Source organism: Aspergillus saccharolyticus, assembly GCF_003184585.1.
Source record: "Aspergillus saccharolyticus JOP 1030-1 unplaced genomic scaffold BP01scaffold_17, whole genome shotgun sequence".
Lineage (NCBI taxonomy): Eukaryota > Fungi > Ascomycota > Eurotiomycetes > Eurotiales > Aspergillaceae > Aspergillus > Aspergillus saccharolyticus.
Genome location: NW_020290627.1, coordinates 26,378 through 47,739, shown reverse-complemented (window position 1 = coordinate 47,739; position 21,362 = coordinate 26,378). Strand labels below are relative to the sequence as shown.

General features: G+C 54.3%; 6 protein-coding genes across 6 annotated transcripts; 3 read left to right on the top strand and 3 right to left on the bottom strand.

Annotated features, from left to right (window-relative positions):
• Positions 1-746: 746 nt before the first annotated feature.
• On the top strand, positions 747-1,670 carry BP01DRAFT_392162 (uncharacterized protein; the record flags this gene model as incomplete). Its single annotated transcript, XM_025578128.1, has 2 exons — positions 747-944; positions 1,062-1,670. The coding sequence occupies exons 1-2, from the start codon at positions 819-821 to the stop codon at positions 1,668-1,670; spliced, it is 735 nt and encodes a 244-aa protein (XP_025430802.1). The 5' UTR covers positions 747-818.
• A 102-nt stretch (positions 1,671-1,772) lies between these two features.
• Positions 1,773-7,465, bottom strand: BP01DRAFT_320027 (NIF-domain-containing protein). Its single transcript, XM_025572682.1, has 12 exons — positions 7,192-7,465; positions 5,955-7,117; positions 5,750-5,899; positions 5,601-5,699; positions 5,364-5,550; positions 3,432-3,662; positions 3,309-3,340; positions 3,068-3,139; positions 2,631-2,927; positions 2,492-2,566; positions 2,032-2,434; positions 1,773-1,981 (listed from the first exon to the last, which is right to left on the bottom strand). Exons 1-12 carry the CDS (start codon positions 7,289-7,291, stop codon positions 1,962-1,964), a joined length of 2,829 nt encoding a protein of 942 aa, XP_025430801.1. The 5' UTR covers positions 7,292-7,465; the 3' UTR covers positions 1,773-1,961.
• On the top strand, positions 7,418-8,153 carry BP01DRAFT_57101 (uncharacterized protein). Its single transcript, XM_025579947.1, has one exon. It carries the CDS (start codon positions 7,544-7,546, stop codon positions 7,976-7,978), a length of 435 nt encoding a protein of 144 aa, XP_025430800.1. The 5' UTR covers positions 7,418-7,543; the 3' UTR covers positions 7,979-8,153.
• Positions 8,154-11,524: 3,371 nt separating this feature from the next.
• Positions 11,525-17,339, top strand: BP01DRAFT_374219 (uncharacterized protein; the record flags this gene model as incomplete). Its single annotated transcript, XM_025576819.1, has 6 exons — positions 11,525-11,668; positions 11,708-13,961; positions 14,618-14,758; positions 15,106-15,182; positions 15,693-16,004; positions 16,167-17,339. 6 exons carry the CDS (start codon positions 11,525-11,527, stop codon positions 17,337-17,339), a joined length of 4,101 nt encoding a protein of 1,366 aa, XP_025430799.1.
• On the bottom strand, positions 17,319-18,682 carry BP01DRAFT_320019 (uncharacterized protein). Its single transcript, XM_025572681.1, has 3 exons — positions 18,586-18,682; positions 18,328-18,480; positions 17,319-18,259 (listed from the first exon to the last, which is right to left on the bottom strand). The coding sequence occupies exons 1-3, from the start codon at positions 18,647-18,649 to the stop codon at positions 17,376-17,378; spliced, it is 1,101 nt and encodes a 366-aa protein (XP_025430798.1). The 5' UTR covers positions 18,650-18,682; the 3' UTR covers positions 17,319-17,375.
• A 216-nt stretch (positions 18,683-18,898) lies between these two features.
• Positions 18,899-21,093, bottom strand: BP01DRAFT_357166 (putative lysyl-tRNA synthetase). Its single transcript, XM_025575131.1, has 5 exons — positions 20,982-21,093; positions 20,477-20,760; positions 20,253-20,417; positions 19,770-20,195; positions 18,899-19,714 (listed from the first exon to the last, which is right to left on the bottom strand). Exons 1-5 carry the CDS (start codon positions 21,038-21,040, stop codon positions 18,954-18,956), a joined length of 1,695 nt encoding a protein of 564 aa, XP_025430797.1. The 5' UTR covers positions 21,041-21,093; the 3' UTR covers positions 18,899-18,953.
• Positions 21,094-21,362: the final 269 nt, after the last annotated feature.

The window sequence follows — 21,362 nt, the reverse complement described above, 5'->3', positions numbered from 1 at the left end:
CCCTCTGATTGCTTAGTTAGTGGTGATCAGATCGTGGTTTCTTTGATCTCAAAGTATCTCATCCAATTACATTGAGGGACTGTTCTTTGTTCTTTAAATTCTTTATCAATGGTATACTTAATGCAACAAGCCTTTTTCTTGGAACTCAGCTTGTCTCTCCGGGCGCGTACGAGAGATCTGGCACAAGGTCAAGGGCGACGCCGGCCCGGAGATGCCCCCTCTGAAGCCGGGCGATATCTGGGAGCGCTTTCAGTGCGGCTATCAATACTCCGTGGTCGACTGGCCCGCCAAGCAGGCCGAGGATTATAGACTTCTCAGCGTTTGATGAACCAAACCTCCTGCTTGCACGAGATCATGATATTGAAGTTGAAGTCGGCTGGGTCCGGCAACCACTGGAACGACGCAGAGCTGCGCGCAGAAAGGCTCTGGACGAAGCATTACTAGTCACTTGATACAAATTCTCGGGGATTCAATTCACTCACTAGAATATAAGAAAGATGACTTAGCTATAGTAATTAGGGTTATGTCCACTGCAAACCCACGGAAAGTCACAAGAATAATAACTGAAAGTAGTACTAGAAGGATAGAGTAGTAGTTACAGGTACGTCCTCCGTAGATGAAGCACCCTCCCACCGACTCCATCCCCCGATAAAGCACCGATAAGATGTAAGATAAGCACCCGCCAAGCCCCAACTTTCCTTCTTGCGCGCGCGACAACATTTCCATCCGTCATCCATCCATTCATCCTCAATTCGAATCCCCCAGCCTCACCCTACTCAACCCCATGCAATAACCACACACAGAGAAAAAAAAAGAAGATGTCCCTCTTCACCAAAACGATCCACATTACCGCCAACCCACCCCCCCGCACCCTCGCCGACAGCAAACTCATCCTCTCCGCCCTGCAGAAATTCGGTGAAGTCGTGACATTTCGCAATCTGAAGGTATAGGAGCTACCTCCCTTCAAGCAGATATTCCCCCTACCCGGCTCCGAAACGAACGACACTTTTACTGTTATCGTCATCATTATCATCATCACTAACGGCACAGTGAATGAACAGTACGAAGTAACAAACACCACTCCCCGTCCTGAAAGCCACACCCTCATCGCCATCTACGAGGCGACCTCCGCTGCCTCGGCTGCGATTGCGGCCTCACCTTTACATATACCCCTGCCTGTACCTGTATCTGCACCTTCTAGGGAGACGGGGTTTGGCACGAAACCGCAACAGCAGGGAGGAATACAACAAATCCACCCCCGCGAACAAGAACCCCACCAATCACCACCACCACCACCGAAATACTATACCCCCCTTCCCCTTGCGCAATCATCCACAAAATCACCACCACCAGGAGCAGCAGCAACAGCAGGCAGCACCATGCAATGCACCCTCACCGCCTCACGCACCAACCACACCGCCGCCATCCGCAAGAATCCCTGGCACGCGGGCTTCGAGATCGAGCGTCAGAGCCATCCGTACATGTACGAGGACCTCGTGAAGGCGGGAATCCCTTTGGCGGAGTTGGCTGATGGGCCGGCGCGGCGGAAGGGGGTCGTGGCACATGGGCGGCGGCAGAAGGTGGAGCGGGAGACGGAGAAGTGGGGGGCGGGGAGTTTGATGGGGATGTATCGGGGGAGGGCTGCGCGGACGGGGGGGACAGGTGTCTGAGGGTGGGAGGGGTTGGTGATGGTGATGATGATGGTAAGGCGAGGGGGGGAAGGTGGGGGAGGTACCTTGCAAGACCTTCTCTCGCGAGCTGTATCTTATAATCATTCATCTTGTAGTATTACTTCACTCCAGTCGAGGGAAAGTTGGTCATATGCACATCGTATATCATATCTTGATACTTTCATATCAAGCGGGGAAAGAAAGAAGATTACTATCTATTGCATAGTTCTCCCCAGTTGCAGCAGATATCCACCTTTCCTTTTCCCCGTCTTACCCCACCCCCACCCACTATCACGCAACACGCATATACGCTAGGTACAATTAGCACACCCTCCCCCAAAAAGACGAGACAAATACTCACTTGCGTCCACCTGCATGATATGCGGGATTGCCAACCGCACCTTGTTGCGGTACAGGGCGGGCGCCCGCATCTGCAGCGGGTTGCCCTCGAAGTACACTGTCTTCAGGTTCTCCTTGTCGCGCAGCTCGCGCTCCACCTCCTCGAAACTGGCCAGCTGGTTGTTCGACGCCCACAGCTCCTCCAGATTCTTCAGGTGCGACAGGTTCTCCAACTTGGAGACCTGGTTGTTGGAGAAATCCAGCACCCGCAGATTCACGTTATTCTCCAGACCGCCGAGCTCCGTGATCGCGTTGTGGGAGAGGTAGAGTTCTTCGAGGTTCGGCAGAGCGGACAGTCCGCTGATGCTAGTGAGACGGTTGGATTGGATCGACAGGATGCGCAGGTTTTGGAGGGCGTCGAGGTTCTGTCCGATCAACAAGTGAGCTACTGCAATATGCACGCAAGCCCGCCAACAACTCACCTTCAACTCGGTGATTTTGTTCTTCCCCAGCCATAATTCCTCGAGCGATTGTAGCGTCTCCAGATTCTCGATTTCCTGTCCCACACTTTGTCAGCCTGCAATTCGGGCTTCCCACCCCCCATGGGCCCAGAAAACCCACCCGAATCCGATTCGCTCCCAGCTCCAAATTCCGTAGGACCGTCAGCCCTTCTATCGCCTCGATCTTCGAGATCTTGTTCTGCACGAAGTACAGATCCGTCAACTTGACCAGATGGTTGATGTTCTTGATGTGTTTGATCTTGTTGAAGCTCAGGTCCAGGCTGGTCAGGTTCTCGAATTCATCCAGCCCCTTGATATGTGAGATGAGATTGTCGTAGAGGTCGAGTTCGGTGAGCGATTTGGCGAGGTTCGTGGGGAGGTCGATGCGTGTGATTTGATTCTGGCGGAAACATACTCTCTGCGATGACGAGATGACCAAAAAGTTAGTTAGGAGAATCTGGCGGGAGGCGGACACAGACGCAAGAGTCTAAAGCTTTCTGATACTGCCCCGTGGGAGAGAAGAGTCCTCTTTTCAGTAGACAAGACGGACAGACACACCTTGACTTTCTCAAAGCGCTCCAATTTTAATGCCGGGAGCGACGTTATCCGACAATGTATTAGGTCGATTTCCTATTTTCCCAGACAAAAGTTTTGATTAGAGACCAGTGCCATTTGGTTCAATCCCAGAAAAGCCCAGGAATTCAGCTCCAGTGCTGTGCACCGCGCCGCGCCGCGCTGCCGCATACCAGCAGCCCAACGCGTCGACATCGCCCCGCCCTCTTAAAGCGTTCAACCGTACCTCTGTATCCACATCCTCATCTTCCAGTAGATCTACCAGCATCGGTTAGTGAATTTTCCCCTCTCGCGCACACCCGGAAAAAAAATCTGGAAATGACAGGTGAGAGGCCTGGGGCGTGCGCACCTTCATCGGCTTGAATCTCCTCCACGGGCGGCGCATCCGAGTCGGAGTAATCCGGATCTTCGAGAGCTTCGGGGTTGGTGATGATGGCTTCTTTGGGCTCCTCTCCACCGACGCGGAGTTTCCCATCCCAGCCGTGACGGTCTTTCATTGTGGTGTGTATAGGATGTAGGTGAGTGTTTGTTGTGGAGAAGAGGCAGTTGGAGATGTTTTTTTGGGAAAAGTGGTGTAAGTCTGCGTTGGAGCTCCGGCGGGCGGATGTGGGGGGAAGGGGGGGGGGGGGCGCCCAAGTGGTTTGACCGACGGAGGAATGACGATGCCGAGCGGGGAGATGCTCATCCACTGTATATCCAAGAATGCGGAATATTAGGTATTGGGGTTCAAGAGGGATAATCATAGGACAGGAGGTTTGTTTCATCTTCCTTCTCAAGACTCGACTCCGTCGGGGTCCCGTGCGTAACACTTTTCAGCTCATTTCCATCATCGTCTACATGAGCTAGGATCATCGTTTGTATAGGATGTCTTCCAGTCGAGACAGGGACCATCCGATCTTGAGCTTGAGGATCATTACAGGGATGTAGGGATTGCCTTTGCTAGTTCAAGAGCTCCTAAGAACACTACAGCTCAAGTGTGTCTGCTGAATATGAAATACCCACTTAGAGTTCGTCTTATCTTTGTTCTCATGGAGATTCTGCGGGAGAACAACATGTTTACATTAATTCAGACTAGGGATCTTAGACGAACATCAATAATAACAAACACTGAATATTGCTCATCGTCGCAAAAAAGACTTCAATTTGTTTTAGAGAATTAGGGCCATCACACGATCAACGGACTGATTCAACACTATGAATTGGATCTTTGGCCACAACTGTTTGCTTTAAATCCAACAATACGTCAAGCAGTAGTCTTGAAATCTGCGGCTGATCAAGGGCGGGTACAAATTCCCTGCGAAGCCGGCTTGTATCGAGCTACGAGCAGATCTGCGCAGAACTCTGGCTTCGGCCTATCGATGCCCCACAGTATTGAAGGAGCATCCTACGCGTCCATGAATCACCTGGACCACGCGAGTTGCATGACCGTAGCTTTGATTGGTCTCGAAATGGTCAAACACAGGATCGGATGGAGTGACGACGCTTGTATGTACAGGACGAGGCCAAAGGTACATGCACCGCAAGATCACCGATACTTGTCAAGCCTGGATCGATGAGATTCTATGTGTGCACCAGAGCATGGACAGGTGGGACGGGACGTGTATCAAGATGTTATCCACTATCGAGGTCTCCAAAAAAAAAAAGAGGCAAATCGTGGTAGACAAATGTCAAAACGCGCGACGGGGGGTGGAATCACATCTTCAGACACAAGAAAAAGGAAAAGGTAACCAGAGCGGTAGGTCGAGCCTCGAGGGCTGCTCGTGTGCAGATCACAAAACAGGAGCAAAGGAAATACAAAAACATATGAAAGAGTGAAAGAATAGGTAAATTGGGAAGCGTATACACGAGATCAGCAGAATTTGGCTGATGACCAAGACGGACGCCTGCGGAATGCAACAACACACACACACACAGAGTTTTGAGTACTAGAAACAACAATAGCAGGGGGGGTAATCAGGTATCTACTCACTTGGAGTGTAAAAAAACAAAAGATAAAGGGGTAACAGCGCAGAGAAGAAAATGGCCGGTGCGCCGGAGTAGAGCACGGCAAAGTCAAGGAAACATACATCTCCACTTTGGAACGACGTGAAGGCCCCGGCTTGCCTGGAGCAGCTCGTTGCTGGCCACAAAGACAAGAAATTTGTGGCCGGTCACAACCACTCGTCAAGCGGGTCAAGGACAGACGCGGTGGAGTCCAAAGAAAACAAAATGTCCAGGCTGTGATGCAATTGCCAGACGAGCTAGATATACAGGCATTACAATGCAATGTCGAGAACAAGACTGACGTCTTTCACTTGCGCTCCGGCAAGGTCTTCAAGGACAGGAATTAGATCTAGGAGCTCGTTATCGTGGGCGTCAGAGAACCAGCTGCTGATGGGTATCGCATGTTGAGGGTGGAATATATAGGATGTCGGGGAATTATCAATAATGATGGTGTCTCGTAGGTCGCGGCCAACTTGAGATAGGTCCTGTGCGAGGTCAGTGTCCGTATGAGATTGGTGTGGATGAGAATGCAAACCTTCACGTAATTGCCTTGGTGATTATAACAGCTGTCTCTGAACAAGCGATGGTGGACAACATTGTGAATGTCCAATTGATCCAACAAGGGATCGCCATACTGGTATTCACGTCAGTGGCCATGCTATACATGTGGCGGAGACAACCCACTTTCGAGACAGAGGCAGTAAAGACAACAACCTCGTACAATTCCCCAACCCTTTTCATGAACTGATCGACGCCAGGTCGTTTGATGACGTAAATGTTGTGGTACTGGCCTTCTATTTCAACAGGGATCGTGAAATCTGCGCGCTCGAGAACCTAAATTTGCTGGGTCAGCATAGTGCAATGATACAGAATAAGAGATTAAAAGTACCTTGAAACTGCTGTGGACGAGCGTTTCATCCAGATCCAGAACCAAGCATTTTCTGTTGCGCAGGTGAGGTAAAGGTGGAGGCAAGAGGAATTGACCATGCTCGTCGGGATCCACCGTCTCAATGTGTTTCTCGCTCGGAGGCATCGGCGGGGGTGGTAACTCCGGGGCTAATGTTGATGCCTCTTCATCGTGGGCTGCATACTTGAGGTCGTCTGTTGTATCGTGCTCGGCCGGGAGCTGGGGGAGCTCATCGGCTTCCGGAGTGAGATCCTGAGTCTGAGCCTGTTCCGTCGGCAATCGTGACTTCTCCTTCCCCTGCTGCAAAGAATCGTCCCCGGTCTTTTCGGCCCCGTTTGGAATACCCGCGCCCCCTTCAACGGTCGCGACAATGAAATCAGGGCCTGGAGATTCGGAGGTATCTTTGGTCGGTGTAGACTCTTGATCCTGTCCAGCCTGACCGGACTGCGCAGCCAAGCCATCGAATTTCAAGTCCTGATCCGAGATTTTGGCCGTCCGGTCCTCGTCCTTCTGCGACGCCGACTGATCCGCCGTGACCATCAAATTGGGCTTCTCGTCGCGATAGTAGGCCTGGTCCTTAGATTCCACCGTGCTCGAGTCCCCAGTGTTGACCTCTGTCTTTTCCGGAGTTGGCTGTGTGTTGGGTACCGATGGCCGCCGGGATGTTCTCTTTGCGGGAATAGCTGGCTCCTCCGGGTCATCGTTGGACGAAGAACAACAACTGAGAAACGCGAAGAGCCTCAAGGTGACCTTGCTCTTTCGTTCCGGTTTGGAGGAATCACGTATCTCGGGGGTCGCCGTCTTGTCCTCTTCCATACTTCCCCCTTCCTGATTTTGCCGACGTGATCGCATGCTGCTGCCTCTGCTCCGGTCCCGTCGCCCTTTCAGAATGCTTCGTTTCGATCCGCGGAGGGTGTTCTCCGAGTCATCGTTGACAGTGTCCTGGCTTTTGTCTAACGTTGACTGCCGGTCGGCCTTTAGAGACGCACGCGACGAGATGGGGCGGAGAAAATGATGCTTTTTCGGAGGATCGGTAGTGGTGGCCGTAGAAACACCAGATGCTTGGTGATCGGTAGCTTCTAGTCCGGTAGACGGAGATGACGCACTTGGATTGGCGGATTGGTCCTGAGGCACCGCCTCAGGGGCTAAAGAATGAAGTATTAGCGATGAGGCTCGAAAGCGACCGGTCGCTTTCATGAGCAAGGGGCGGAAAGCTTACCTGACTCGGGGTGACCTGCTGCGATAGACATGGAGGCTTGTTCACTGGCCGCAGCGGAGTTAGATGGAAAAGAATCTCGCTCCGAGCTCCCTCCGAGCATTGAGGGTAGCAGGGCGAGGTTCACGGGGGATGAAAGGCGATAAAGGAAGGAAAAAAATCAATAGGAGGTGTGGGTGTGGCAAGAGGGCGAAACGTCGGGAACAAGGACCACCAGGGTATCCGCCGAGGAGAGAAAGAGAGGGGAGAGGGGGGATGAGGAGGAGGGAGTGGGAGGTGGGCACGCTGAAGGTGAAGGTGCAGCAGCAGGCACGCCTCCTGGATCTGGCGGAGGAGGGGGGATGGAGAAGAATGAATGAATGAATGGATGGAGGGAGGGAGGATGGAAGGCAAGTCAATTGCAGCAGTAGCAGTAGTAGCAGTAGCAGCAGCAGCAACAGTAGCTCTGGGTTGCGGACCACCGCCTCGAATAAGGCTAGTGCACACTCACAGCACCAAGACTTGTCGCAGATGCGGGAATTTGGGGGGAACAATCCAATCAATGCTCAGATCTCTTCTCAAAAATCCTGGAAATCGAACTGTAGGCAAGTATAAAATAAGTCATATGCGACTGGCACGATCTCGCCGTCTGGGGATGCTCGCAGGCACACAGGCTGACAGACAGACAGACAGGCAGGCAAAAGGCAGGCAAGGTCGGGATGTGGGAATGCAGCCAGGAGATCACGTGGCAATACCAGGATGCAAGCTCCTCGACTTCTCGCTGAGTCTCTCCGTTCCCTCTTCTCACTAGATTACTAAGAAATCTAATAAATTAAATCAGATGGGTAAAGGAAGAAATTGACCGGGTACTGGAGATGGAACGGGCCCTTCCCTTAGGGTACAACAACAGGAATGTTGCACTGGGGCTGACGGATACGGATGGGGGGGAGGCGGATGAAGTTTAATAATAATAACCATAAAGGAAAGGTGAGGTTGCTGAGCCCTGGTCTTTGGCGTTGATCGGCGGTCGACGATCAGGTCTTCTGGCCTCTAGTCCCGGTGGCCAGTAGGTGGCCTGTTCAAGCGCCTAGTTGGTGCTTGTCAAAGAGGCAGAAGAGGAGATGAAGACGGGATTGCCTTCTTACGAAAGGAGGGGAAGGAATTACCAGGTCGTAGGTAAGTAATGTACTATGATCCTGGGTTGCACAAAAGCACAGGAGCACCACTGCCTGGGAGTTGGAGTCTGGTGTCTTTGGCTCGGCTCCTGGACTTGGCTAACCGTTTTTAGAGAAGTTGAGAGAGAAGGAGAGTGTGGTTTAAAAAGGGGACCCGACAAAGACGGAGGGGAGAAAAGGAGAAGAGAGGAGAGGGAAGTCCTCATGGAAGGGGAGAAAGTGAGTGCAGAGGAGGGAGCGGGGGGGGAGCAACAATAATAACACAATAGAAACTGATATGATGACGCCAATTGACTCCGATCAAGTATTGTTCGCACCTCGCTTCACACGCCGGGGGAACATTCCAAAGTACTCCGTACCTCGTGTGTATTTTGTACCTACCGCTACGTCGGTCATTCCGGGCGGAGGAAGTCTACACAGATCAATAAGTTACAAGTTGTCAGGAACAGACCTGAGAACCACAATGGACGGTCTGGACCAGAGCAGTGAAAGTTGGGATAGGTAAGTAACTAAGGCTGCAGACTAAGCAACGCTGACTGGTTGCTGGAGGGAACTCGGGCGGAAGTGAGAGAAAATGCCCTCGCAATTTCAGGCCTCGTTCAAATCAAGCGACGAGGAGATGCTAAAAGCAGCTACCTACTCCGTAAACATGACATCTCTCGCCTTCTCTTTGAGTTAGTTCGTAGCGAAAGTAAGATTGGAGCCCGCCGCTTCCCCCATGCTTTTTTCCCTCTACTTTAGCTTGCGCCAATCATCAGCCTTGAATCCCCCGTCCCAAGCGCACAGGGCTCCAGCGGAAAGGGAGGTGTTTCCACCGCAGATGACCAGAGGGGGAAAATCCAGGGGTATCAGCAGAAATGATCTCATATCATCGGTCCGATGCCGGCACCTGCTTCCATCTCATGATCTTCAATTATCTTCACCAATGCATCCGTGATAGATTTGCTTTGTACTATGGAGTTTGCGGGCCGGAATATCGATGTGATAATGTCTGCTCTTGAACAGCTGCAGCGGTCAACTTCCGCTAGACTCCGGCCAACCGGCTCTGAACAAGATCGACTAGACGGCTCCACCCACTTGCTCGCTCGTATCGATTCTACGCTGAAGCTCATCAGGGCGGCCGGCTTCAGGTCCGACGAATCCTGCGTCTACGAGGCAATACTCGGGCCTGTCTACCATCACAGTCATGTCTCGCATGCGAACGATTGGCGACCCTGACCAAGACCACTAGTAAGTCAGACCTTGGCCCACATCGTTAACCGCCATCTCGACCTTATCACAAAATCACAATGCGTTCGGGGCGGAGTGAGTATGTGCCCCTCGACTGAGCCTGCGAATCAGAACTTGTACAACCGACTTGAGCCTAGCCCTCAGGCCCGTGCAGCCGTGCCAGTAAGGATCTTAGGGATTCGCAGGTCGTTCATTTCCTCCTCTCCTGCAGCCAAGGTTGAGACATCGGAGCCCTGCTGTACTGATAGTCAGACCTCCGCGGTAGATTTGCTTCTACCTATCGCACCAACCTGCATTTATACAGTCCAGTGCAGCCGAGTTGGCGAGCAACTGCCCCAGATCTTGCCGCGCCTTGCTCTTGCGCTGGTAGCGTTCTGTATTACTCTGCGTCCCGGCAATCAAAGCCCGCATGGGATCAAGATTATCGCCATAGACGCACTAATCCAGTTAGCCCCTACTTAGGCGTGGCACTCGCGCTTGCACTATGCGTTCTGAACCATGCCAGTCACCGCTCGAATTCGAACGCGGGGGATTCGGACGCCGAAGCTGGACAGTCTCCATAAGCGCCCATCGTGCTCGACAATCCCCATCACCCGAAAGGGATTTTTGAATCACCATCTGTAAGCCTGCCAAAACATCTCCAATTCCTCATAGATAAAGTATCCGTGATATGATACGTACATGCGTCAAGGAGATGGATGTACGATGTATGGATCGCGCAACATCCGCATTAGCCTTAAACTTCCGGGTAATTGGCGCACCTCGTGCTGGATGGGTCCGCCTACTGTAACTCGAGCTTACACTGCAGTCCACCCTCGTTGCTGAAGCTTAACACGAATTTTACTTCCTTGACACCACAAATCTGAATGTACAGTTCGAGAACACCTCAGTCGCATTCTTACGATCTAAGCCCAGCATTGGGATTCTGTGTCTACACGAGAGACAGCCTTGATACCATGACCGATTCTTCGTATTGTTACGCAAGAGCTTTTACTGCGTCCTGATGTGCCTCGGGCAGCTCAACCCCGGCTTAGCTGCAGCGACTTTGGTCCACTTTTGAATAGCGGGCGCTTACGCCGGGCGCCCGGGCGTGCAAGTGCAACCATCGCAATGGCTGTTAGGTCACAAGAACTGGCTGTTACTGTTAGTACTGGGCGAACCAAAGACTAGTCGAGGGTCTTGGATAATACTAGAGAAAAGGCAGAGAAAAACAAAAGGAATCGGGGCGCTGGTCGAATCGAACCCGGGGGCTTGACTGTGGATTTGGCCGATACGAGAGAAGAGCCTTTTCAGGGGCACGACTCTCTGTCTCAGGACTAGAATACAGTCCATTGTGGCAGGTAAATGCTCAACAACAGGTGTGTACCTAGCTATTTAAGCAGGTCGCGGTGTACTCTCGACTTTTCATTTCTGCCACAAGGGGAGACACACAGCTCAGCGATTTCATCGCCTTGCTGGCCCCTGCACATACATTAGGCGCGAAGCCTTGTGGTACCCACAGTATGCTCGCTTGGTGGGTATTGAAGCAATCATTCTGAGAGTGTTATTATAGGCTTGGATAATACCATCTTCCCCCTCTATGGAGTGTAGAGGGGATGAATGTTCGGGCACCAGCGACCGACGTCAGAATCTGGGGACTCCGCACGTGAGCCTCCGCCTCTCCGCAGGGTTGGTTGGCCCGAGGTCTTCACATGCGCGACTACGCCCATCAGCTTCAACGAGCAGCGAGAATGTGACCTGTTGCAGCCTGAGTTGTCCCTATCCCTTCTTCATCCATATCACAGATTACCAGTCTTCATCTTTCCAAACCCGCATCTCAACTCTAGCACTTTCTATCACCCTCATGGCCCTCACCATCCAGACCTAAGGGTATTGACTGCCGCACCGGCAGCCTGCGATCCTGGCAACCATACACCATCCCCCGAGGTCCCGCGGCCGGTGAATGAATCGAAATGGCCGCTCAGTCAACGCTTCAGCATCGAGAGGATCCGCTGGTGGTACTATACAACTATTATGTCAACCTTACTCGTGCTCGGATAAAGCGCTCATCGAAAGCCGCCAAAATCGTTGCCACAATCGCCCTGCTCCTCTCCATCGTCGGGTCTGGATATGGAGGCTATAAATGGTTCCGGCAGAGGAGAAAGGAACACGCACAGGGGAGGCGGCTACTCCGTCGTAATTCGGGGATTCGTGGGAAGGATGGAACGCGAACGATCTACGTGCCTTACAAGGGATCCATGACCTCCAAGGTCAAAATCTACCCTACCAAACCCACGACGTTTGACGCGCACCGACGGCTATTCCTCAATCCTCCTGCTGCCGCCCGGGTAGGGGACGGGGCGCCGACCAGCCAAACCCCACCACCGATGACGAAGCCAGGCTTGAACCTCGCTTTTCTGCATCAGTTTCTGAGTCTGGGGAGCATCATGGTGCCCAGATGGAGCAGCAAGGAGACCGGTCTCTTGATGGGTCATGGTGTCTTTCTGCTGCTACGGACGTATCTGTCTCTGCTGATTGCACGCCTTGACGGTGAAATCGTGCGAGATCTCGTCGCCGGTAAGGGCCGGGCCTTTGCTTGGGGCATTGTGAAGTGGTGCGGCATCGGAACGCTTGCATCATACACCAATGCCATGATCAAATTCCTCCAGTCAAAGGTGTCTATTGCGTTCCGCACTCGACTGACGCGGTATATTCATGATCTTTACCTTACGAACGATAACAATTACTACAAACTGATGAACCTGGACGGCAGCATTGGACAAGGGGCGGATCAGTTCATCACACAAGACCTTACTCAATTCTGCTCTGCGGCAGCATCCCTCTACTCCTCAATGGGAAAGCCAATGGTGGACTTGTTCGTCTTCAACTACCAGCTTTATCGATCCCTGGGACCGTTAGCTCTTACTGGAATTCTCACTGGTTATTTCAGCACGGCAGCAGTCCTCAGGAGGCTGTCTCCTCCTTTTGGGAAATTGAAAGCGGTTGAAGGGAAGAAGGAGGGAGACTTCCGCAGCCTGCACTCCAGACTTCTCGCCAATGCAGAGGAGATTTCGTTCTACGGTGGCGCGGACATTGAACGCGTTTTCCTGGCACGAAGCTTCAAAGACCTCCAGCGATGGATGGAGGGGATATATAGTCTGAAGATTAGGTACAATATGCTTGAAGACGTGATCTTGAAGTATGCCTGGTCTGCTTTTGGGTACCTCGTCACATCTCTGCCGATCTTCCTCCCTGAATGGGGCGGCTCCGGCGGCACCCTTGAGTTGCTGGACCTACCGGAAGGTACCGGTCGTGAGCGTGACCGTATGAAAGAATTCATCACGAACAAACGCTTGATGCTGTCGTTGGCGGACGCGGGCGGCCGTATGATGTATAGCATCAAGGACATTTCGGAGTTGGCCGGCTACACATCGAGAGTTTACAGCCTCATCTCCACCCTCCACAGAGTCCATGCCAATGCATACTACCCCCCGCGTGATTCTGGCGCAGAACTTTACTCCTTGGCGGATGTTCAGGGAACGATTCACAATGGCTTCGACGGCGTGCGTCTCGAGCAAGTTCCAATCGTCGCGCCATCGCTCTATCCCCGCGGCGGCGACGAGCTCCTGGAGTCGTTGTCGTTTGTCGTGCACTCTGGAGACCACCTGCTGATTTCCGGACCCAATGGCGTTGGCAAGTCTGCCATTGCCCGGGTTGCAGCCGGCGTTTGGCCCGTGTATCGTGGCTTGGTCAGCCGGCCACGGGGCTTTGGGCTCGATGGCATCATGTTCCTGCCCCAACGGCCATATCTGAGCGTGGGAACGCTGCGGGATCAGGTCATCTATCCCCATACGGAAATTGACATGCGCGAAGCCGGAGTTTCCGATGCTGCGCTGCAGAGAATTCTGGATGATGCCCATCTGGGCTATCTTCCTTCGCGGGAGGGCGGATGGGACTCTCGGAAGGAGTGGAAGGATGTTTTGAGCGGCGGGGAGAAACAGCGCATGGCCCTGGCCCGCATCTACTATCACGAGCCTCGGTACGCTTTTCTCGACGAGGGAACCTCTGCCGTCTCGTCCGACGTGGAAGGATTGCTGTATGACCGAGCCAAGGAGCGAGGAATCACTGTGATTACGATCTCCACGCGCGCATCGTTGAAGAAGTACCACACCTACAGCTTGAACATCAGCATTGGGGCTGAAGGTGAACAGTGGGAGCTGGAACGGATCGGCACGGCCAAGGAGAAGCTGGGGGTGGAGAAGGAGATCCAAGAGATTCGCAAGCGACTGGACAAGGTAGAGGAGTGGAAACGGCGGCGCAAGGAGATTGAGGAGGAGTTACGCCGGGTTTGGGTGGAAGAGGGCGAACTCGCTCCCCCGCCTTATGAGACAGATTCTGAGGTTGTGGAAGGTCCGCAGGTGGTGGTCGATTGACCGCTATGTTGTGCATTGACTGATATTGTGTAGAGGTATAGTGAGCCATATGCACTGCGAGTGGCTGCCAGGCAAGAGATTCTGCCGTGTCACGTAAATGTCATGGTACTGTGGAGATGAGATAGCGCTTCACTGAGTTCTTCCCTGTGCGTAGTCTTCTATGATCGAGCTGTATGCATCTGAGTTTACCTGTATGCACCTGAGTTCACCTGGTACATCTGGTGCATCTCCATATTGATCTTATAGCCTGTGATCACATGACCGGCAGGGACAGTGATGAAGGAAGATGGATCCCAACGAGAATTGATTTTCTACCAAATTCAAAGTTTCCCTCCCAACGATCTTCCACTGGTCCAAAATCATTACAAAAACAACTACTAGCATCCAGCAATTTTTTTCTTTCAAAAAGATATCCGCTGAGATCCTCCCGAGCACATTGCCGACCAAAAATGCTAGGTGGCCTCCTGGGCCTCTTGTGCTTGTTTCAAGGGTAACTTAGTCGTCTGGATGTGATTTTCCCGCACTCCTCTACATCACCTTACCAAGTTCCCTCTCAATCTGCCTCTCAAAGAGGGACTTGCGCAGCCAGGTTGGCAGACATCGTGATGGAAGGCGAAGATGCCGGGCCGATAGTCATCCCCATCGATCGGACGTATAGCGATGGGGATCGCGCTGGGTGGCCCACGGACGCGATGTTCGACATGCCCGACGATAGCTTCTACCGCCGCAAGATCGCTCGCTTGTGGGTGCAGAAGGTCGGCACTTATAGACCGGGTAGGTTCTGTGTTTGCGTGATTGGTTGTTTCGGTTATGGCTTAGCATGACATGTCTTTGCTTGGTTGTCACTTGCTGGGTGGAGCAGTGGAACTGTGGTGATGTATACTCGTGCGTTGCATGCTGCAATTATTGGTTCACAGCCGCCTCACGCCTGAATGGAACATTCTTTGTTCTTCATGTGAGGGGATTAGTATGTACGCCATTGTCTTCACTATGTCTGGTCGCATGTGTACCCTTTCAGGTTGTATGCATGGTAGATGATGACGGTGGATAGCAACTGGATCCTCTTCACTTTTTACTCGGGTATCCACAACTTCAGTGATTCAAGCACTGACTGACTGCAGGCAAGGACTACATTCTGGATACTTTACCCGATGGATTCGCCATATTCGACAGACCCCGAGGGACAGACCCTGACATCGTAAGTAACTAGAGTGATCACCCCAAACCTGTGACGCCTGACTCAATATCGCAGCGAGATCGCTTCCTCTACGGCCATCCCCTGCAGCAATACTTCTACTCTACCGTGCAGTTCTTCCCCCATTTCTGCCATCTCATGAGTCGGGGCAGGGAGCCCTGCGCGTGCATACTCTGCGAGAAGCTGGCGAAACGCAGGAAAGGTCAGTTTCTGCACAAGCTCGTCGCACTAAGTTAGACGACTCTGACCGAAACCACTCTGAAAGACGGCATCCCTATCAAAAGAGGAGTAGGCCGGCCCCGCGGAAGACCCCGGGGCACCTCGTCCGGCAACAGCACCCCCACGCCTGTCAGAGCCGTAGGCACCACCACCACCACCACCCCCGGCAGACGGGGCCGACCTCCCGGCAGCGGCCGGAAACCCGGTCGACCTCCCGGCGCTGCGGTCGCTGCTGCCGGCGCCGTGCGCTCCTCGGGACGGCGGCTTGCTGGCCCGCTCGCAGAGTTGAGCCAGCCCGATATCGTAGACAGCGAAGGCACGCCCGACGTGTTCAAGACGGCCGTGCTCGAACTTTACCGGACCAAGGGCGAGGTAGACATCAGGATCAGGGAGCCCAGCAGCATGGACTGGCGCGCCGAGCGGGCCCCGCTGCACGAGTACCTGGAGAAACTGACCCTGCTGCCCTCGTTCGTCCCGCGCGCCGGCGAGCTCGTGCTGTGGACGACAGAATATCAGGGCAAGCTCGCCTGGAACCCCGAGGCGGGTCAGGTGCAGATCTACCGGCACAAGCGGTGGCACGGGGCGCCGGAGTGGCGGGCGGGCGTCGTGGGCCAGCTCCCGGAGGAAGAGATCCAGTTGCAGGACATTGTCATCACCACCCCGAAGAAATGGGGCCCCAACTACTCCGGCTTTCGCGTCGAGACGTTTCCGGACTCCAATAGCGACGACAAGAGCTACTCCCTGCAGCACAAGTACGTGCACATGAAGTGTCTCCGGCCGTTCGGCGCCTACGAGCACTTCTTGCAGGGCATCCCGCCCGACCAGCTGCATCCGTCTATCGCCAATGCCATGACCGTCATGGCCTCGTTCAGCCTGCTGGAAAAGTACCGCTTCCACGGAACGTGGCCCGACGCGGCGATCTACTGTCGCGGGATCTTCATTGGAGCGGAGCTTCTGGTGGTTGGCGACGCCGTCCGTCTGAAACCGCCCGCCACGGCTGCCGCAGGCGCTCCTACTGCCGCAGCGGACCATGAGGTGCTGGTCATGGTCATCCAGGAGGTCCGGCTGGAGCTACGGGGATGCGACCCGGACCCGCGGTCCAAGCAGCTGGCGGAGACCTATCAGGTGCGCATCCAGGGCAAAGTGTACACGACGAGCCGCGCACGAGCGCTGCAGTCTCACACACAACACCAACCACCACACCCACTAACCGCAGACGAGATCGCCAGCGCCTTCCACTACGTCGGCATGAGCGGGTACGGCGACTGGTACGCGCTGCACGTGGCCAGTGTGTCGCAGGACATGGTGCTCGGCCGGTGCTATGAGCCCGACGCGATGCAGCTGCTGTTCCGGTCGTTGGGGCTGCACCACGATCTCGCCGGCGTGCTGCGCGGCCGGGAGTATTCGCGGCAGACGGACGAGCGCATCCGGCCGGGCCAGCGCTGGTTCTGGGGCGACTTCCGCACGCAGACGCTGGCGCTGGACCTGCTGAACGGCGAGGACGTCGGGCATTATAGCGATGTGCGCGACGTCAAGATGTGGCGCGCCAATCTGCGGGTCATCGATGGGGTAGCCAAGGCGGCGGATTTCCGCGACGCCAGGATTCCGGGCGATGTCGGCCGGCCGTCAACGAAGACTGCCTCGAACTTTGCGAAGGTGGGCAAGCTCAGTAAGCTGGTGAGTACGGGGCTGGGCGCGGGGGACGGAAGTGCGGTGGGGAGTTCGGCGGAGGATGGGGGGACGAGTCAGATGGAGGCGGAGAGTGAGGAGGACGAGGAGGAGGAGGAGGACGAGGACGAGGACGAGGACGAGGCAGAGGAGTTCATGCTGAGGATTGATCAGTTACGAGGGGGCACCGAGGAGACGGAAGGAGGGGACTACGAACCCGAGGAAGAGGAAAAGCCTCAGCACAAGCGCGTGCGCACGATGCAGGGTCGATAATGATCAATGACACTCTCCGTATCGCTAAGCATAAAACTAATAAGTCTTTGCAACCACCCCGCGAGCAAAATCCGCGAAAGTCACCCCCGGCTGCACCTCCTCATCCAAATTCGGCTGCGTAAACACCGCCAACGTATTGCGCGCAATCCTACGCCCCTCCAGTCCCTTCCGCGCCCCCTTCACAAAATGCGGCACCGCGCGGAACTGGCCCCGCGTAATCAGTTGTAGCGCCTCGCCCGTCTGGAAGGCCAGACAATCGCGCGGGATATTGACCTTGACGATCTGCCCGGTCCGCGACTTGATATACAGGCCGGCGGTGGGGTCCGGCGAGGCCTGCAGTTCCACCAACCCCTCTTCTCGGGGGTGAGTCAGGTCTTGTCCAGCTTCATCCACAAACATCGCCGACGTCAACCCGGTTAGACAGCTATGATCGAGATGCGTCGCGCACCAATCATCATCATCCTCCCCAGCAGCAGCATCCTCCCCCTCTGCCGCATCGGCCGCCTGCTGCTGCTGCTGATTGTCGACAGGGAAATAATGCAACAGCCGCGCCTTACTCGTCAAACTGCCCCTCACGACCCTCTCCAAGTACCCCGCCTCATACCCCTCGATATTCTCCCCCGCGAACCGATCACACGCTCGCGCCACTAGCGCCGCCGTGTCGATGATCAGCGTGCACAGCTCGCGCACGCTGGACTCAAACGTCGGCAGGGAGGTCGCGGCGGGCCAGATGTTCGGCGCGGTGTACTCGCTTAGGTCGGGGTGGTTGTCGGCGGGGGCGCCTTCGAGGGTGGCGGAGTGGTAGAAGGCGCAGTTGAGGTAGTAGCTGCCCTTGTAGGTATCGTAGACGCCGGGGCGGAGGGTTTCTTTGCCGTGGGACCAGCCGACGAGGTATTTTGCGGATGGGGAGGTTAGGGATTCTATGGGGTTCGGGGGAGGGGTTAGTTCGTCTTTCCTGGGGGGAGGTTTGTGGGGATAAGGTACGCACCTAGTTCTTCCTCAGGGAGAGCGGCGAGGTAGGATGCATTGGAGAGGACTTGGGCGCGCAGAGAGGCGAAGTTGGCGGGGAGATCTTTGACGATGATAATCCCTAAAGATTCGGGGCCGAACGCTTCGGTGAGGGTGTTGAAGCTGATGGTTCCTTCTCAAAGGTTAGTTCGGGTTGCTGTCGCGCGCGCAAGGTAGGATGGGTATGGATGGTGATAAGTGTAGATACACTAAGAAGAGAGGAGGAGGAGTGGCTCACCATCGATCAGCTCCTTCAGGCTGACGGTCACGGCTTGGCCTTGCGCAATATTCTCGAGACCCATGGTGATGTTTTTTTTTTCTCCCCCAGATGTAGGTACTGTACGATGCGGAGGACAGAAGAAAGAACAATTTATTCCCCAGACAAAAATTTGGCTCGGCCCGCTCCGATGTCCGCTTATCAACGGCTCTAAGTTATCGGCTGTCAGTCCATGTGCCGAGGTCACCGATATCATATCATCAGGGTGTGCAGTATATTGAGTGTACATATCAGACGATGAGGAGAAATCTGATTGTAGGTATCTATGGTTACAGCGCGAATGGTATACATGTAGCAGAGTACAGCCGGCCTAACATGCAGCTCCTCACTCACTTCTCACTCTTCTCGACAGGGCGAGTCACTTGCCGGAGACTGCCAAATGGAAGCACATCCCCAATCTTCTTCGCCCCCGTGAACAACATGCACAGCCGGTCAATCCCACAGCCCCAGCCCCCCGTCGATGGCAGCCCCCATTCCAGCGCCTCGAGGTAGCTCTCATCAATCTCCTCGGTCTCGTTCGCCTCCTTGCTGAAGCGCACCTGGTCTTCAAACTTGCGTCGTTGCTCAAACGGAGAGTTCTCCTCCTCGTAGGTGTTCACAACCTCCCGGCCCTCGACGAACAGCTCAGCGCGCGCCCCAACACGGTGACCCGTCATCGGGTGAACGAACGACTTGGACAACGGAGACAGGCATTCAGGCGGATTGATGATGAAGGTCGGGTCGATGCACTGCGGCTCGAGGTACTCACTACACAGTCCATCCAGTAAGCGCGGCAGGGTCGGGTTCGAGGGTTCGGGGAGCGAGAGATCCCGATACAATGCCTTGACTTGCGCTAAGGCGTCCGCACCCGTAAGATCAGGGAGCTTGCGGCCAATGGCTGCCTCGATGCCCGTGATGAAGTCGATGCGACGGAAAGGCGCCGTGAAGTTAACCTCCGTGGGAGTGAGCGTGTTGTTTGTGTTCAGCGCGTGGATATGCTCCGACAATCCCGATAGGAGCTTCTCCGTGATCGAGATCAGGTCGTCCAGGTTGGCATACGTGTGGTAGAATTCGCAGGTGGTGAACTCCGGGTTGTGTGTTTTATCCAGTCCTTCCTCTTCGTCAGCCACTCTCGTTCATCCCCAGTCCGATCAACACCAGCCTACCTTCGTTGCGGAAAGAGGGCCCAATCTCAAACACCTTATCGAATCCTCCAATGACCAATCGCTTCAGCCAGAGTTCCGGCGCAATGCGCAGAGACAGCTGACGGTCAGGAAACTCGGTGGCAGACGTATGGAACGGGCGAGCGATCGCACCGCCGGCTACCGCCTCAAGAATCGGGGTGTTGACCTCCATGAACTTTCGGTCAAGGAAGAACTGGCGAAGATATTGGATAATAGCCGACCGAGCGCGGATGGTGTCGGCCGTCCTCGAGTCTGCCAGAAACTGGACATGACGAGGGTATGGGGAGGTCTCGTGCGTATGGGCGTCCAGAGGAACATCGTGCAGACACGGCGAGAGGAGTTGAGGCAACTGAGTCGCCAGGACTGTGAGTTCGCCTCGTGCAGTGCGATGCGGTCTACCGGTTACGGCTGGGACAGAGGTTCAGTCTATGACCGACAAGATACAGAAACTGCTGACGGACATACAGAAGGCATCGCCACGGCGAAGCAGCCGGTAAAACTTCTTGAAGTGCTCGGGAGTCACCCCTTCCAATTGACTGATATTGCACATGACTTGCAGTTTATGACCACTGTGGAACATGTCGAAGAAGATCAACTTGTTGCCGGCCAGTCTATAGGTACGTACCCTACCTACTGATCTAAGTACGGAGAGAACATTCGATAAAACGCCAGTCGAGGCGGAGACCTACCATTGACGACAACCGTGTGTGCCTCTACTTCATTTTCGACTAGGTGGTCGTAGCGCTCACGGAATTCCGCGCAGCTGACCGTGTGTTCACTGGTCTCAAACCGAGGGTATGCCTCTGGAAAGGTGGCCTGGACCGCCTGCAGACGCTCCTGGAAGGCTCTTTCCGGAGAGGCTGCGCTGCTACTATGCCGTGACGCATGGACAGCAGGGAAAAACTGATTTACTCGAGCAAACTTGCCATTGGTCTGCAGGGCCTGGGTGCGGGTTGAGATCGGAGCTCCTGTGCTGAAGATGCTATGTTAGCAATGGCTCTTGCAATCCATTGTTGCGAGCGTGCCAAACATGAATACGTAGATACAGTCAGATGACATAGAGTCTTCCAGTTACGCTCATTACTTGAGAGTTTCCCCCCAAGCGTTCGGTGCAGCGGTTCTGAAAAATGGAAGGGTATGTCTCATCATAAAAGACAAGAGTAGGGCAGAAATTATCTCACGTTGTCAACTTACCTAGACAGGGCCTTTCCGACGCGCAGCCGCGACGCCCACTGGGGGCGGATTGAGTGCATTGAAGAGGATAACAGAAGACTACGTGCTCACATCATATGCAGCGAGACGAAGAAGAATCACGAGCGGGTTGTGTGCGGAAGAGCTGGGAAATGACCAGCCGACAGAAAATCCTGAGGCGGTGAGAGGAAGAGCCCGCGCCGACTTTCCTTCCGCTCCCGGAGCTTCAAACAAGAGACTGGAGTTCTAAAGTAACTATACACTATTAACCTTGGTTTATTCTATCATCTGTGAGTGCCATCCGTTTCCAGAGCCTCTGGACTGACTGCTGAAGCTTGCTAACCCCTTATCTCTAGCTTACCCCACTCCCCAACAAACCCCCCA